This window comes from Plecotus auritus, assembly GCF_963455305.1.
Source record: "Plecotus auritus genome assembly, chromosome: 9".
Classification (NCBI taxonomy): Eukaryota; Metazoa; Chordata; class Mammalia; order Chiroptera; family Vespertilionidae; genus Plecotus; species Plecotus auritus.
In genome coordinates this window covers 77,492,709-77,511,351 of record NC_137783.1, presented here as the reverse complement: position 1 = coordinate 77,511,351, position 18,643 = coordinate 77,492,709, and the positions used below count along the sequence as shown (strand labels likewise).

At 39.4% G+C, this 18,643-nt stretch overlaps 1 protein-coding gene across 2 annotated transcripts in view; it reads left to right on the top strand.

Annotated features, from left to right (window-relative positions):
• The window catches only part of PDGFD (platelet derived growth factor D), a 279,623-nt gene extending 261,647 nt beyond the window's left edge, over positions 1 to 17,976 (top strand). For both annotated transcript variants that reach the window (XM_080641016.1, XM_080641015.1), the window contains exons 6-7: positions 5,606 to 5,820; positions 15,496 to 17,976. In XM_080641016.1, the coding sequence (XP_080497142.1) occupies positions 5,606 to 5,820; positions 15,496 to 15,621 (341 nt within the window). In that variant the 3' untranslated portion in view covers positions 15,622 to 17,976. The remainder of the gene's footprint in view (positions 1 to 5,605; positions 5,821 to 15,495) is intronic.
• The last annotated feature ends 667 nt before the right edge of the window (positions 17,977 to 18,643 follow it).

The window sequence follows — 18,643 nt, the reverse complement described above, 5'->3', positions numbered from 1 at the left end:
GAACCTTGAAAAAGGCTGAGATCCTCTAGTTGCTTGACATAAAAATACTGCAGTCATGTATATATTCCCTTTACCTCTTACCCCCACCCTAAGCACCATAAATGCAGTGTTGTAACATCAAAGTCAAAATGTGAGCATTTTACATAACATATTGTGACATCAATTTCCATTTGGCAAAGGACAAATTCCTGAGCAGTTTGAGATATGTGTGAGGGACCAGCCTTCTTGATGCCATCCTCTACCCTGTGTGGCACTGCTTCTAGATCCCATGGATCTTGGGGCAATCATCTTCATGCATCATAATTATGGAACCCCATTTTCTCAAGTCTAACCTAACACAATCATTAGTTTAATTTGTTCAGATAATAGTTGTTAAGAACCTATTTCTTAGAAAGAAAATCTGGATTGTTTAATAGGGCTATATATGGCTAAGACTTTCTCTAATCATTTTTTAATATATATATTAAAAAATGATTTGAGAAAGAGAGACAGATAAACATTGATATGAGAGAAGAACATCAATCAGTTGCCCCTATATGTGCCCCAACTGTGGACTGAACCCATGACCTAGGTATGTGTCCTGACCAGAAATCAAACCGGCAACCTTCTGCTGTATGGGATGACACTCCAACTAACTGAGCCACCCAGCCAGGGCTCTCTAATATTGATTTTAAGTTTCTGGGTTTTCATTCAGAGTAAAATTAGATAGATATTCAAAGAAAATCAGAAACAATTGTCCAGGGGTGCTTAATGACTTCAGGTTATTTTTTATTGGTTTTAATTGATTATTTCAGATATTCTAAAATGACCCACGTGCTTAGACTCAAATATTTTGTGTTTCCTTCAACAGTACCCTGCTTCTAATTGTTGAAACCAAATGGTTTTAGAAGAGGTGGACTTAAATGATCTACATTTGGTCCTTCCACTGGGGGCAGAGCACTAGGAGAGATGGTATAAAAAGACAATTGATTCTCTGCTTCCTGGAACCTAATGGTTTAGTGGAAGAGAAGCATCTAAATAAAGGAAATGATTAAACAAAATGAAGATCATGAATAGACAAAAGTCCCCTCAGTTCAGGAGAAAAAAGATTAAATGAATTATATTGCTTGCTCAATATCAAAGAAAAAAGCGGCTCTCTTATTAGGTAGAACATGGTGTACTCTTCCAGTATAATCTGGTAGGTGGAGGTGTGTGCATGGGAGCACATGCTTGGGTATATGTAATTGACAACATCTTGAAAATGACAGGTCAGTGCCTATCAGCACACCCAGAAAGCCAGGTCATTTGGATACTGATCATCCTCTAGAGCAGTGGTTCTCAACCTTTCTAATGCCACCACCATTTAATACAGTTCCTCATGTTGTGGTGACCCCCAACCATAAAATTATTTTCATCGCTACTTCATAACTGTAATTTTGCTACTGTTATGAACTGTAATGTAAATATCTGTGTTTTCCGATGGCGACCCTGCTAGCAGTTCTCAACCTGTGGGTCGTGACCCACAGGTTGAGAACTGCTGCTGTAGAGCCTAAGACCATCGGAAAACACAGATATTAGAAAGCATTAGAAAGGCTGAGAACCACTGCTCTAGAGGGAAGGCTCCAGCATGGCTTATGGAAGTTGCTCTTAGCATCCTCCTTGAAATCTTCAGACAGAGGCTCATACGTGCAAGAGGCATGAAAAAACCTGGATTCAAACCCTGGCTCTACCACTGACTGTGTGGCTTTGGACAACTTTTGTTCTTAACCTTCCAAAAGCTCAATTCCCTCAACTCTAAAAATAAGGGCGATAATGGTATGGAATCCATAGTGTATTTGGGGATTTCATGCAATCATACATGTGCAGAACTTTTCATGTTACCTGGTACTTAGGCATGTAGATGGTCAGAATAAAAAACAGCAGATTGACTCTCCTTTTTTCCATACCTAAACCCTCATGGATTAGACACTGAATAAGGGTGTGCCTTCTCCAATATACCATTGCTTTACGCATTCCCTCCCCAATACTCAGAGCCCAGAACTCTTATCACAGCCCAAAGAGCTTCTGTGACTGGGCTATGCTTTCAGGGCAGGGCTGCAGATGGAAGGGTGCTCCTGCTGTGCTGTGCAGGGCCCCGCATTGGATTAACGTGTCCAGAGGAAGCCCTTGAGGACAGTGAAACCTTTCAGCCTTTCCAACATATTGTCAGTGCACAGCCCCAAATATTTATTTTAATTTTAATTTTTTTTTTTTTTTTTTACTGATTTCAGAGAAGAAGGGAGAGGGAGAGAGAAATAGAAACATCAATGATGAGATAGAATCGTTGATTGGTTGCCTTTTGCATGCCCCCAACTGGGGATCAAGCCCGCAACCCCAGCATGTACCCTAACTAGGAATCAAACCTCCTGGTTCGTAGGTCGACACTCAACCACTGAGCCATGCCGGCTGGGCACAGCCCTACATCTTAACTGACATTGAAGAGCCAAGCAAAGGCAAGAAGACTCAAATTCAAAAGGACAGCAAAAGAGGTATTATAACATATGTACACCTGGGTGAACTAGGGAAGTTGCCTGAAAGTAATGGGCCTTTGAATTATAATTGGAACACCCTTGCTGCCCTATACTGTTCTGCCATGGAGACTGAAGCAGGAAAGGAAAAGGCATCCCTTCTCTCTGGATTTGTACCTCTTGGCCTTCCTCCCTCCCAGCAGGCTCACACCACAGCCCCCTTCCCACGGAAGTACCTACCACTGGAAGTGTTAATTGCTGCTCAGCCCCTGGTCTGGCTCTCTGCTCTGCTGCACTGCTAATCAGTCTTCCTTGATGGGAAACTCAATAGCCCCTTGCAGAGAGTCTGCAATCTTGCTTTGAAGTTATTTGCATCCAGTCAGAAGAACCTTTTAGTCCTAGTTCTAAATTGAGCGCCTTGGTGGTTTTCATCCCCTGATAAGCAGGGCAGCTGGACCCTACAGCAGTCACAATGGGCCTCAGCTCTTACTCACATTAGGGAGTTGATGCATAAAACTAACAGCACGGTAAATCTCTTCATGGCGGATAGGAAATGGAAGCAATGAGTGCAGTTAGTAAACTTATACAATGAGCAGAGTTGTCTTTTAAGGTAAGTAAGACGTACATACCATATTCTGGTTTGTAGAGGGCACTTTGGGGTTCAGCTACATTTCTATAGGGAAAGCACTTTAATTTGTCTTGGAAACATTCTAGAGATAAGGATGAAGCATTCAGCACCTTAGTCCTAGTACAGCAGCCTACAGAAAAGCTGGGTACAGCGGGAAGTGGGGTCTCCTTCCTTCAGCTATCAGGTACCTGTCATTCCCCCATGCTGCTAGCTGTGACAGAAAATAGAGCAAAAGGGAAAAGGGTTTCCATTCCACTTTTCCCACTTACTATTCACTTTGGGTAAGTAAAACCCTCCTCAAAAGGGTGGGGGGAAAGGAAACAGAGTCATATGTGTAAGGTGCCTAGCAGAGGGCTGAATTACAGAGACTCAGTACTGTTACTTCCCTCCTATACCTCCATGCCTTCCCGCACATCACAGCCTCTTATTGCTAATTACACCTCTTTCCTCTGCGATGCTAGATAAAAAATACTTCCATTATCCCAAGCGGCAGAGTTGGCCCTCTGCATCAGCCCTGTCCACAGGCGCAGTAAAGCACAGGCCAGCATCAGCATTTATATCAGGATGACACTTGTAATGGATGATTGCTGCACTTCTTAATCCATTTATGTAATCCTTCCTGCTTTGCTTGCAGTTATTTACAGAGCTTTAGCAGCAATAAAATGGTTCCTTTCCCAAGACAGAGTTCATTCAATTTAAACCTGGATTGATTGTAGCTAAACTTATGATGACTTTACAAAGGAAGAAAAAAAAAACAGCAATAAATTATGCATAGTAATTATTTAGCATGTATTCGGCCCCCACATGTCCTGGGCTCAGCATATTAAAGTTGGGGAAAAACCCCTGTCCTTGAGAATCAAGCATAGTTGCACATAGGAAAGACATTCCGGGCAAGGCACCAATTCAATTCCCACTGAATTCTTTATTCCTGGGGTCATGTGGCCATCTGGCCAGTCTTTCAGCTGACTTCCTGGGGTTAAGTGCCTTCACCCACTAGTGCCTTCTTTTGGTTTCCTTCAGATGCAGTCTACTGACAACATCCTTAGCCTTTAACCTCTGCCCCCAAAGAATACTCTTTACTGCTCCTCAAGCAATTTTGGTTTACGACTAAGACTCCCTGAGGCCAGAGTGCAGGGTCAGTGCACAGCCCCAAATATTTATTTTAATTTAATTTAATTTTATTTTATTTTATTTTATTTTTTTTACTGATTTCAGAGAAGAAGGGAGAGGGAGAGAGAAATAGAAACATCAATGATGAGATAGAATCGTTGATTGGTTGCCTCTAATTGACATTGGAGGGATCCCTCCTGTGGTGGCCTCTGTGGTGACAAGGGACATGCACTAGGAAATAGTGTGGAAATAGGGCAGACAAGGGACTTTCTCCTGAGGGCATGGTCATGTATGTGTTGAAGAGTCAAGGATTTGCATGTCAAGTGGATGGATGACTGGATGGATTTTGAGACCACTAGTTAAAATGTAATCTATATAACATAATAAGACAAATGTAATTCCTATACACCTTTGTGACTAAAATGTGAAATGTAGGATGATGCTCTTCATTCATAGACAACCCCATAACCATACCCCCTGACAATCATGTGTATAGAGTAACAGCCAAAAGAAAGAAATAGAGAAGGAAGGCCTGATTTTTTTCTTTTCATTTTTGACCATTTGACTTTAAAAAGAAAATATTCAGGAAAAGTCAAAATTAATCAAAATAAACAGTATTGAGTACCATGCACACTAGAGTCAATCTTTCAAATATTACTGTGAAATAGGTAGTTATATTATTTACATTTTATAGATGAGAAAGCGGAGGTTCAGAGCAGTTAAGGAACTTTCATACTAGAAGGAGGCATGGCCATGATGTGAAGGCAGCTGTAGCTTTCCTACAGAGCCCAAGACTTAACCACTAAGCATACTGCCATCTAGGACCTGATGCACAAATATGCATCAGATTCACAATCCCCCAAATGCCATTTTCTTTGACCTTTGAGTTGAAATAAGCTAAAACCTTTCCTTTCTCACATTTACTTGTAAAATTTCATTGCTGGTTAAATATATTAGGGTGCTTGTCCCTGATATAATTCAAATTATTTTTAAGTAATAGCTTACAGTTAGAATTTATTTAGAATAAAGAATAATTTTTAAGATAAAGGCAATTATTTCAAATTGCTGGCCATTTGCTTATTTTAACATCAGAACATTTTTTTTTGGTTTTTTTTTTTTGCATTAGAAAACGTACAAGGAAATTTGAACCAATATATAGATTTAGCCAAGTTTTTTAGGGTTTTTGGTTTTTCTTTGTTGTTGATGATAACTATTTTTTTGAAGGGCACCTAGGATCAAAAGAAAAATGAGACTTTTCACCTGTGATATTTGGAGTATAATTGAGATCCCAAAGACATATTCAATCCCTTTCCCCGAAACACATGCTGTGTGTTTTTGCTTACAGCTGTGCACTTGCTCACACAGTGTGTATTTCTTACAGTTGACCTGGACAGGCTCAATGAGGATGTCAAGCGTTACAGTTGCACTCCCAGGAACTACTCAGTAAACTTAAGAGAGGAGCTGAAGCTGACCAATGTGGTCTTCTTCCCACGTTGCCTCCTTGTGCAGCGCTGCGGAGGGAACTGTGGCTGTGGCACTGTCAACTGGAAGTCCTGCAAGTGCGCTTCAGGGAAAACAGTGAAAAAGTATCACGAGGTATGTCATGTTCAAATAAATGTCTTTGTTGAAGTGCCGCATTTAGCAGTTTCGGCTGCAAAAGGCACGTAATTCACGGGGAGCTAGAGGACAGGATCATTGCGTACAGTTGGTCAGTTCTTCCCTGCAAAAGGGCACCAGGCCAGGGGAATGACTGGGACCTAAACTTATACTTGTGCTAAATTTGTCAAGCTAAGTGCCCAGGGGAGGATCTAAGTTCATCCTTAAAAAAGGACTTCTTTTCTAATCCTCATAGTATACCATCTGGGTTGACGGAGTAAGTGTATAAGCAAATGTATGGCGAAGTAATTTCAGAACTTATTTGGCTTCCTTTGTAGAAATATGATGTTATTTATTTAAAGGATCTGACTGCAAACCGTAGGTTCTTTTAAAAAAATGCTAAGAGCCAAACTTTAATTCAAACAAGTAATTAAAAATTAAGCAATATAAAGATAGTAAATGATTTGTCAGAAAATATACATCATCGGAGACAGGACCATTGCATAATCCTGTAATTATAAAAGAATTTCTCTTTTAGAAATACTAATTTTTTCCTAAATACTACTGAGTGCTACCTGGGGAATCTGCTCTGAAATTTATGCAACAATAAATAAAATAAATAAGAAAAAAAAATTTAGGGAGAGAGCAGTGACCTTTAATAATAATTATATCAACAAACTCAAGTATTTAGAATGTGCCAGATATTATAAGGAATCATTAACTCACTTAGTATTTTCTAAACACTACTGTAAAGGGGATTGGGGTGGGGAATAAACTGAGGCCTAAGAGGATCCATAAGTTGATCAATGTGACATGGTTGGTGAATCACAGAGCCAGGACCTGCACTCTGATCACCGCTCCCAGAGTCTTCAAGGGAATCAGAGCTGCTCCTGACACTAACAGCAGCCTTATTACTTCCTGACTGTGGGAGCACATGTGAGTCACTAAAGTGTAGAGACTCAGTTTTCACACATGTGAAATGGGACTAAGGAAGTATATCAGATAAGCTCTTACAGAGTAGTTCTGGGGATCAAATAATGTACTGCATACGAAATGTGTTTTTCAAGATGTGAAACATAAAACAGAAACATGTTTTAAAATATAAACTAAAATGCGGGGCAAACATTATTGTTAGGAATCATTGTTTGAGTCGCTTTTTATCAGTATCCGCCAAAACAACAACAAAAAAATAGACAGTGCTCCCTAAATGAAATCTCCAGCTTTGTAAAAGTGTTTTGTTATCCTGATAACAGTAAAACAATAATATTAAGTTAGGCTGTAACTCTGGAGCCAAATGAAAATGGTTGTGTCATAAGCAGCATTTTCCACTTGGGAAATGCAGGAAGCTGCGGGCCACTGGCCATGCTTACTTTCAACAGAGAAAACACACTCTTCAGACCTACATGGAACATACCCTCTTAGTCACAAGAATTTCTTACTCCACCCACACAGTTTTCAAAGGAAAAAAAAAAAGTCCTCATAGCCAGAGAATGCTGTCATCGGTGCGCATTGTGTTTTATTTTTGTGTGACCTGATGAACTCTAGATTGGACCGTGTTCTGGAGTTCCAGAGCCTGAATCTCACATTGTTTGGTTGGAACCTAAAGATGAATGCAGAATGCAAAGATCAGGTTATAGGTGAAGTAATCCTGGAAGTGACAGGCTCTCCACCTAGTCATAACTGTGAGGAAAAACATGCGAGTCCAGTCTTTGATGTTTTGGACAGTGCTTTATTTTCATCTCGACTCTCTGCTCAGTTACAAGTTACAGCTGGATTTTTGAAATCCTTCATTTTGGAAATGGCAGAGTCAAATACACACTTAAAAGAACTCTCGCCTCCCAGACAGGGTCCTTTCCTTAGTTCCTTTCTTGTCTCTGTACACAATCGCTGCTACCTATAAATGCCTGTAAACAATTAATATCTGAAGGGGAGGCCCTTGATCTCTTTGTTCAGTCACCAAACAAGTCGACAATGTTGCCATCTTTTGAAACTGCTATCTAAAGCATCTCTTTGAAGCACGTGTCACAATATTTTCACTTCTAGGAGTCTGCAGAGCTCTACACACCGTCAGCCAAGTGCTGGACAAAGGGACCAGACAGCAGCATCACGCAGTCAGTAACTGCACACCTGGAACTAACAGGCCTGGCCTGTTGCCTCTAACTCCTAAAATGCCCTTGAAATATGTCACAGTGATCACTCTGCTGAGTGCCCCAAGGAAGGGCAGCAGGCTTGTTCCACTTCCAGAGACGGGAGTTGCTTGAGCTGGGCTCATTAGGGAAAATCCTCATCCTGTACTCTATTAGCTCTGTGTCTGTATTCTTAACTCAGAGACAGGAAAGCCCAATTTCCTCAGCTCCTGGTTATAACTGATGAGATGTGAAATGAGTTTCGGCGGAGATGAGCACTCCTACGGGTGACTGGAACTCATCGCATAAGCAGGCCTGTGTGACTCTCCACAAACACTTCAATACTTAGCATTTAAGACATAAAATGGAGACATTTTAAAGCTCTCTGTGACGCTAATATCATTGCTTTGTTCGAAGGTTGTGCTGTTTCTCCCGTAGGGGGGTTAGCCTTCTTCACAGTGCAATACGTTGTTAGCATCTTTTTATTTTCTGTTCTCAAAGGTTGTAGGTATCCTGATAAAGTATTTTTTCTTTTTCCTGACAACCATTCTATGCCTCTTGGAATAAATAAGATATAAAAGATACCTTAGGTGATGATTTTTAAATGGGGAAGGGTCCAGAAAACATAATGTGTAGACAGAGGATGCTATATATATCAATTCTCATCTTCCCTTGATAATGTGCAATGAAGGAGTTGGATGTTCCCTAGAAATACGGTGAGCTTTTTCATTAACATTTACTGTTTTTCATCATGTGGTCTCCTATGTCCATTCAGTCAACAGCTAAAAAGGTAGGAAACAGCAGAGAGAGAAAGATAAAAATTAATTTTCTTTGTCCTTTCTCCCATGTTTTTGTCACAAAGCTGATATAACCCTATACTACTAAAATTTCTAGTTTCATATCTAGAAATTCTACTATTTCATATCCACGCTGTCCAAAATAGTACTCACTAGCAATATGTGGTTACAAATCTATGTCACACCCATAAGAAACTGAAATTTTCATTTTATTTGCCTTAACGTTAATGTAAATAGCTACACATGGCTAATAGCAACCATATTGAACACACAAGCCTGTTTCTGACACATTTTCAACATCTAGAATCATTATTGTCTCTGCACAGAATTAAAAATAACTTTCCAGGATTCTTTCAATTTTAATGTAGAATTTTATATTAAAAATTGCTTCATATTACAGTTTATAAGAGAGATACAGGCAGATACTTATATATGAATCAGAGGATTAATTAGAGGTAATAAAATCTTGTGCTAAAAGAATAGTACTTTCAGTTTTTATATGCTTTAAGTATTTTCTATTGAAAAATTTTTAGCTAAAATTATAAATTAAGACCAAGAAGACAAAAAAAAATTTTTTTCAGAGTTTCTACTCTATTTTTTTTTTTTTCTGGAACTATCATTTCTAGAGCTTATTCTTATTCTTGCCTTTATTCTTTCTTTTTGTTTCTTTCTCCTTCTTGATTGAAGCCATAAGACAGCTCTTTTCAGGCTGTGTCTGTTTTCCTCTGAGAGCCAGGGCAGTATATGTGGATTCTGGTTCCAGCTTTACCTCATGGGAGACAACCTAGACCAACCAAGTAACCCCCTCTCCCCCAGGGCCCCAGGTTTCCTCATTTACAACCTACAATGTTGAGTCCCAGGCAGACCTGAAGTTACTTGCTATCTGTTCACTGTTACACTCTTTCCTAGCCCCAAAATCTCATCTTACTGAAATTGTGTATGGAATATAAACAAATTGGTGGTTGGAGTGCTAGGTAAATGCAAAAGAATAAAGATGTAATCTGGAACAGTTAATGTTTATAGAGAAGTTAATTCATTCATCAGTAATCACACCCGTGCTACTTAGCTCCTGGGGCTACTGAGGGAATGAAAGCATCTCAAGAGTATAAAGCACAAAACAGATATGAGTGGAATTTTCTGAGCCTGTTCTTGCTTCCTCAGTTCTGACAGCCCTGATCACTCACCTAGTGAGTGAATGGACTCCCCTGAAGTACTACAAAAAGCGCTCATTCTTTCCCTTCAAGATCTAGCTTCACATCACGCCTTCCTGCCAAAGATTAGCCAACCTGTCTTAGGGCATGATGCTCCTCAGGTAGACAAGACCCATCTGTGTCATGAATGATTCTCAGCGCTATTGTCATACTCTGAAATCTGGTGCCCAGCTAGGCTTTCATCATGTTTTCTGCAATGGGTCGGTTGAACATGTAGCCACTGATTCTCTAAAATAAAAATCATTTGACTATTTTTAAAAATATATATTTTTTATTGATTTTAGAGAGGAAGGGAAAGGGAGAGAGAGAGATAGAAACATCAATGATGAGATGCATGCTCTCTACTGGGGTTCGAACTCACAACCGAAGCATGTATCCAGATCAGAATCGAACCTTGACCTCCTGGTTCATAGGTCGATGCTTAACCACTGAGCTCATTTGACTACTTAGTTTTGTAAAAGTAGGGACTGTGCTTAAGTATACGCCCTAGTAACCCTAGGGTGTTCACAGAAAACTTCCATTAGAAGTAAATGTCCACTGACATCAAGATTTCATTTTCAAAATTCATGAGAGTTTTATAGGCTCCCAGCCTTTGGTTACCTTCAAACTTAATTTGTCAACAAAACGTTGCTGAACTTTTCATCATTCGTGTCTTTTTTGTTGAATGCTCTGTCTTATGACTTGGAATCAGTTCTTCTATTGCAAGGCCGCCTCTGTTGCAACTCTTGCTGCAAGCTGAGCACTTACCCAAGTAGAAATAGAATGCAATCCCTTCTCAAAGTATTTTTGCTTATGGTCACTTACATTTCAGAAAAATCGACCACCAGCCCTTAAAATCTTAACTGTATGCACATTTTTTCATATAATCTATAAGCATGAGAGCAGTCAAAATGGAAACAAAAATAAGAAGTGTTTTCTTTATATGTTAAGATAAGAAACTGTATGTGTACTGAACAGTGCCTGCTTCAGAAGTTAGGGAGAATCTTAAATGAACTCTTAATGATTCAGGTTTAGACATTGCATTTGTCCTGAAATATGTACTTGTGTTCCTATGTCAGCCATTAATTTGAGAACTGTTACAAGGCCTTAACAACCTTTTTAAAAATAAATTCCCAATAAACAAGAAGGCAACTCAGCAGATAGCTTTTCTGCCTGGTATTTTTTTATTAGTGTAATAGCTTTATGGCAATGATTCACTCGCTGGTTTATTGGCACTGAAGTTAAATATATTTTGTGATATGGTAATTTGCAAACTGAGCGTTTTTGGCTTTGTGTAGTGTTATGAAAGCTCCCAACTTGCCAGTCTTAAGTTCAGGTACACAGCACTGCAAGGAGGAAGAGAGCAAAGCTGATCTGAGAGATGGTGGTGCCGTCATTCTATACTAAATGGAGAATGACGATTGCGCCGTCATTCTCCATTTAGTAAAAGTTAACTTTCCCTGGCATCACCTGCGTTTCCAGGTGGTGGAGAGGAGTAGAGATTTCCACTTTCACCCACATTTCTTAATGGCTGACTGCTCCTCAGTGAATTTTCACTTCAGCGTGTGTGCTTGCAGCTGTGACTCACAGCTCGGAAAATAGGAAATCATTTTGTGATGGTTCCTATTAGCAAGTGTCCAGCAGTGGCTATAATTAATTCAATGGTTCCTTCCCTTTAACGGTGACCAGATAACCCATAACTAGCCAGTTTGCTATCTCAGATAAAGGCTCTTCATTTTTCTTTTAACTTTCCACCATCTCTCAGATCAGCTTTGCTCTCTTCCTCCTTGCAGTGCTGTGTACCTGAACTTAAGACTATTACATGGTCTGAAAGCTTTGAACATCGGTCCTGTGATCAGTCAGCAAAGCGGTCCAATTTCCACTTTGTTCAAACAGTGCTTTCCTGTCTTGTCTGGGAAAGTGTCTGCCAATTCATTTTTCTCTTCTTATCAGCAAAACACATATACGCTGTGCTCACATTGCTTAATATGAAACACAGGGAAAACCCCCTAACAGTCAGGAGGCAAATTAGGAACACTGCCCAGCCTCTGCTCTCATCTCAAATGAGAAAACAAATCAAATGAGAAAGCAAATCAACAGTGCTGATTTTATAGGTGCCCCTCATTGCAACTTAGAAGGCTTTCATAATGGCCTTCTTTACACAGAGAATATTTAACGTGTGCTCATCTTCTTATAAACCATTTTCCTCCCCTGTATCTGCCAGCCCCCAAATCTGGTTTACATGCAGCCAGTCTTGGACAACAGCTAATTTGTATTGAGAAATTCTTGGCAAAGCTGTAGGACTCCAGCCTCTAACCCAGGGGTGGGCAAACTTTTTGACTCGAGGGCCACAATGGGTTCTTAAACTGGACCGGAGGGCCGGAACAAAAGCATGGATGGAGTGTTTGTGTGACCTAATATAAATTCAAAGTAAAGGAGCGGAGGGGAGAGCAAGAGAACCGGATAGAACAGCCGGATCCGGCCTGCGGGCCGTAGTTTGTCCACAGCTGCTAACCCCTTCTTAGGCACTCTGACCAAATCTGTCATGGGCAGGGCTGCTGAATAACCCAGAAGGTAATTAATCCATTCTTCAACCATTGCTTCTTTTGCTTATTTTTCACGGAGAAGCGGCATCTTTTGTGTTCTATAGTTAGCCAACAGGAGAGAACGTGGGAGCAGTGGGCAAATGTCATTGTAACTCTGCTCTTGGTACTTTACATTTCCTTCCAAAAATGTGAAAGGATTAAAAGTGGTCCAAAGCATGGGCCACTCTTTTGGCCTTTTCTTTATTTCCTGGCTTGTTTTGTCCCCTGTGTTTGCTGGAGGTAGAATAGAGGAGATGTGGGGAGGCGGTAAAAAGGAAGAATCCTGCACTTCCACTCCCTCCTGCATTGCGGGCATCGCCCACCACCTTCACCCAGGAGGTTTCTTTAGCAGCTACTATTTTTCCAGCACGCTGCCGAGTTATACAAACAAAGTTTTAATTTCATGGATAAGGTCATGAGTCAAATTCTGGTTCTACTAATGACTAGCTCTGTGACTTTGGGCAAGTAACTTAATTTCCCTCTTTTCTCATCTATGAACAAAGTGAGTAAAGTACTTAACAGTATCTAATGGAATAAAGTCCAAATAACTTATATTTACATGGCACAGGTGTGTCTGGTCTACCCGAGGAGTCACAAAAGGAAATCGTAGGCACATTGGAGAGGCACTGGGTCAGAGTGTTCTAGGAGCCCAGAGGAAAAGGCCCGGCTCCCGGGTCCGAGTCCCTAGAGGACCTTAGCCTTCTTTAAAGTTTCCATTCTGTAATCTATAACATGGAAATAAGGATGCCTCCTCTAGTATGTGATGCGGTTTGTCTGAGGGCAAAAGAAATAGTGCATCTGTGCAAGTTCTTTGAAAAATGTAAAATGCCACATAATTGTATGGTACTATGACAGACTTCAGAGTCTAAGAGGGAGATAGAACAAAATCAAAAGTGAAGGCTAACCTCTAACCAGAACCTAAGAGCATAAACAAGGAAAGCAATTAAACTGACCATATAATATATATAAGAACAAGTATATAATTTTCCAAGTATGTGTGATGTGATGACTAATGTTTCACTTCAATGAAGGCACAGCAGGAAAGAAGAGCTACCTTCTATTGAAACTTACTAATTTAAAAAAATTATTTTAAATCTTTTCATTTAAAAAATGAGGTTATACTTTATTAATTTAAGAAATGCTATATTGATACACAAATATTAATGTACAAAAATTTTGGTGATTTGAATTATAAAAGATACTACATATTAACATACTAGGTGTACTGGTTAATAATGCGGATTTTTTTTTTCAATAGATGGAGTTACACATATGTTGATATATATGCAATTTGATATGTATGCTATTTTGTTATATTGACAACAAGCTTCAAAACTTCATATGTCAAACTTTCTGAAGGTGTTAACATCATAGATATTTTTAAGTTTAAAAATGTCAAATTTTGTGCCAAAAAAAGAGCATTTGCAGGAAATTTTAATTCATTACTTTATTTTGAAGAAAAATTTATTGTATACTTCAGGAAGCTTATGGTGAACATGCTCCATTTCAAGATACTTGTGAACACTGGTATAAACACTTTAAAAGTGATTATTTCGATGTGAAAGGCAAAGAACGTTCAGGTCAACTGAAAAAGTTTGAAGACCAACAATTACAAGCATTATTGGATGAAGATGCATGTCAAACTCAAAAACAACTTGCAGAAAGATTAAATGTTGCTCAGCAAACAATTTCCGATTGTTTACAAGCAATGGGAAAGATTTTAAAGGAAGGAAAATGGGTGCCACATCAACTGAACGAAAGACAAATGGAAAACCGAAAAGTCATCAGTAAAATGTTGCTTCAATGGCACAAAAGAAAGTCTTTTTGCATCAAATTGTGACTGGCAATGAAAAGTGGATTTATTTTGAGAATCCCAAATGCACAAAATCATGGGTTGATCCAGGTCAATCATCAACATTGACTGCCAGGCCAAATTGCTTTGGGAAGAAGACAATGCTCTGCGTTTGGTGGGATCAGGAAGTGTGGTTATTATGAACTTCTAAAATCAGGTGAAACCATTAATACTGATCACTACAGACAACAAATAATAAATATGAACCACGCTTTGATTGTGAAACGACCAGAATGTGACAGAAGACACGGCAAAGTAATTTTGCTTAATGATGACACTCCATCACACACATCAAAATCAGTTAAAGACACGTTAAAAGATCTTGCCTGGGAAGTATTAACCCATCCGCTGTATTCACCAGACCTTGCTCTTTCAGATTACCACTTGTTCTGATCGATGGCACATGCACTTTCTGAGCAGCATTTCAAAACATACGAAGAAGTGGAAAATTGGGTCTCTGAATGGTTTGCCTCAAAACAAGAAAAGTTCTATTGGGACAGTATCCACAAATTACCTGAAAGTTGGGGAAATGTGTAGCTAGCGATGGACATTACTTTGAATAAAGCACTTTTGATGTTTCTCTTGAAATTATCATGTTTTCTTTGATTACAAAATTTGCCATTATAACTGGTACACCTAGTATATGTAAGAACATAAACACATTTTCATTTATTTATAGCTGGCCCTAATGATCTTCATTAGGGCAAATTGTTTTACATCTATCAAAAATGTAGCAATAGCGGCATTTTATGTTCATGACTTTATTCATTGTGCTGTCACAGAAATAATAATATGCTCAGTATTGTTATTTATCCATAACATATGCTTTGGCAGAAGAATTGTCACGACAATATTTGGGACAGCACCTGAGATAAAGCAGGCCCTTAGAAAGCTGTCAATAACTATGTGCTAGGACACCTGAGGTCATCTTGGTACTGCAGGTAGGTGATTCAGGAGGCACTGTGATCAGCTGAGCCCTTCACTTCAGGGAGTTGATAATTGAAAAAAGAATTACATGTGTGAATTCTCAAAGGGTTAAGAACCAGCTGTCACAAAGAGAATAAGTGACATCTATTGAGTTGTACTCTAAGGGCTTTCTAACAGGAAATATGCTTATTGTCCTAGGTATTAAAGTTTGATCCCGGCCATTTCAGGAGGAGGGGTAGATCGAAGTACATGGCTCTCGTTGACATCCAGTTGGATCACCATGAGCGGTGCGACTGTATCTGCAACTCCAGACCACCTCGATAAGAGAATCTGCATGTACACTAAGCATGAAAGATCCTTTAGTTTAAGGAGGGTGTCACAAGTGACCCTTTTCCCACCAGCAGCTGAACTTACTGCTAGCCTGCAAAGCAATGAATACAAGTGGTTGTTGAGTTTCAGCCTAGCTTCGTTAGTATCATGGCAAGCGGAAAGGTGTATCATCAACCTCCATATGCAGAATATAGAATTGCATTTAATAATAGTGTCTGAGGATATATCCATGTCTACATGTAAATGGGCCAAATGGTTTATTCAGTATATATAACCAGGTACACCAGAGCTTACAAGGTTGGGTCATTTCGCTCCTTAAAGTCTTTTCATAAAATAAGGGACATAGTAAATACATGAAACATGTCTTTGAAATATTTGGAAGGTTAACTTATTTTTAAATTTTGAGTCCCAAAACAATTTTTAATCTTGCTCTTTTAAAGAAAGCACCTTATATATTGAAAACCAAAAGATGAGTTTTTCTTATATATACATCTTAACTATAAAAAAAAGAAAATATGCTTTCTGGGGAAAAGGCACAAACCAAACCATGTTTTTTTCATGAGATAAACTACATACTTACCTATGTAGACAATAATTGCCTGTCTACATAGGTAAGCAGGGGCTTTGGAAATTAAGTCATTAAGTCTCCTTTTGGTGCATCTTGCTGAGGCATGCAAATTTATTTAACACCAGTCCAAAAAAATTTTCTCAGAAGGTTTATTATTATAATCCTACAAGATGCAATTTAATTGTTTCTTTCCAGAAACCCATCTGCAGAAGTAACTTCTCTGGAGAATGGCCTGGGGACTCTGTATGAGCCTTTCAGAATAATGTTCATTGAAAGATTTGGGTAGTTGAAAGTAAAAAAATTCAGCATTGAAGTATTACCCTTACTGGAAATTTGATGGAATACTTGATAGGACCCATATTTAATAATGAATTCAAACTCTCCAAACTATGCTAATTGATTTTATGTATATTGCTTCTGTGTTCCTGTCTCTTCCATATACAGACATGGATTTACAATGGCATTTTATATTTGGCAAGCAATCACGGATTGCTTGTAGCCTAAAAGCTTTTGTGTATTAAAACAACCCAAACTTATTTATATAAATCCCTAATCATGTACACACTCACCATCTCTAAAGTCCTTTTACTGAACTAAGTGAAATCAGATCTGGGGTCTCTAGTTCTTTTCCAAATCTATGGGGCTTATTCTAAGAAGCCACTCTGCAAATTGTGGGAGCACGAGGTTGGCCCGGTTCCACCACTAGGAAACTGTTTCTGCATCAGTGGTTATCATTGCTGTGCAGAGTAATTTTTTCCTCTCTGGCTCCTTACTGTCTATTTGAAGGGAGACTGACTCCAGGAGTAGGAAGTGATTCATCATTCTCCAAAGCAAGACTCTTAAGAAAGCAACCCTGAAATCAAGATAGCTTAGGGGCATCTCAGAGAGAACTACGTTTTTCTTGCTGCCTTGAAAGAAGAAAGGAGATCCGATTTCTTTCCTGAGTCCAGGTCCCTACTGACGAGACCCAATTTGAGTGAGGGGTATATGACAGGTGCTTGTGAAGTCCCGGTGTCAAGATGAGTGACCACAATCTATTTGGAATTTTAAGCATGGTGCCCTCAGGACCAAATCCTCACTGTCCTTAGCTCATTTCTTCTCAGTTCTTTGAAAAGAAAGGCCAGTGCTTTTTGAAAACATACCTTCAAAATGTGTCCAGGGGAGTGAGTGGTAAGATGAAATGGAGATTGTTCTGTTGTCCAAAATCCCAGCGTGCAATCAGCAATAGCCGAGACAGACATCACTCTTCCCCTTCGTGATCATTTGCAAGTTTCCTATGAAAACATCAGATTACTGTACCAAAACCGAAATGTGTTACATCACGTTAGCTTGTTCAGCTTACATCATGTCTGTAAGTTGGAAAAATGAGAGTGTTTTACCCAATTTTCAAAAAACGTTCCAGGCTGGGAGCCAGTGAAAGCCCTGTCTGCACTTCTTATCTGTTAGCTGAAATGTGAGCAGGCATATTCACTCACTTTCTTTTTTCTTTCCTCGGTGTTTTATTAAAACGTCTCCCTTGGTTATCTGTTACCTATTGTATTTCCAATAAATCTGTATCATTGCCATCAAAGGAATAAAAAACTCACCCTACAAAGTGCATTTCAAAACAAACCCTAATAAATGCACCTGAAATAATGCCTTTCATTCAATATGTTCTTAGAGGGCAAAACATTTTCAAAAGTAGAATTGTTGTTTTTGTCATATTGGTAACATGCAGCTTTTCCCCCTCATAGCAAATGTAATATCCCTCTTATCTTCCTGAAAAATAAATGTTGCTTTTGAACAAAAGTGCTCCATTATTTAGTACTCAGTGCAGCTTTCAAAGCTGTACAATGTTACAAACTTGCTTTTACAAATGCATGCACCTGTTTGGAGTGACAACGTGGGGCACCTGATTTCTGAAAGATTGGGTTTACAATGCTGAAGGAGCAAAAGCCTTGTTCCCTGACCTCAGGATTCTACTCTGTCCTTGTCCTGAAGCCAGGCAATGAGGTGGGACTCGGACTTTGTTGTCCTCTTACTGCTGTTATTGCTTCTTTGTCTGAATGTGTGTTTCCCCTGTGGCCTTTTAATGAAATATAACTTCCTCTGACATTGCTCACTTAGGAGAGTTCACAGCCCATCTCTTCCTCCAGGACCTGAAAGTAGCCACATCACAGACCCATTTCCCCATTGTCCGCTCTCACACCTTTCCCCATCTGGACGGACACCCTAGCTGGTGGGTCAGTTGTGTCAGCTCAGGGAGACCACTTTAGGGGCTACACTTATATAGACTTTGGTTTATAATTTGGGTTGGGGGCCATATAAGGAGAGCTCTTCTCACTGCAAAACTTCTGTTTTTGCTTGTAGCTGAGTTTTTATCATCTGGCTATCAGAGACAGGACAGCAGCTGCACAGCATGGGGTGAAACTACCACTTTAGTTTAGTTTGGGGGAAAGAAGTAGAAAC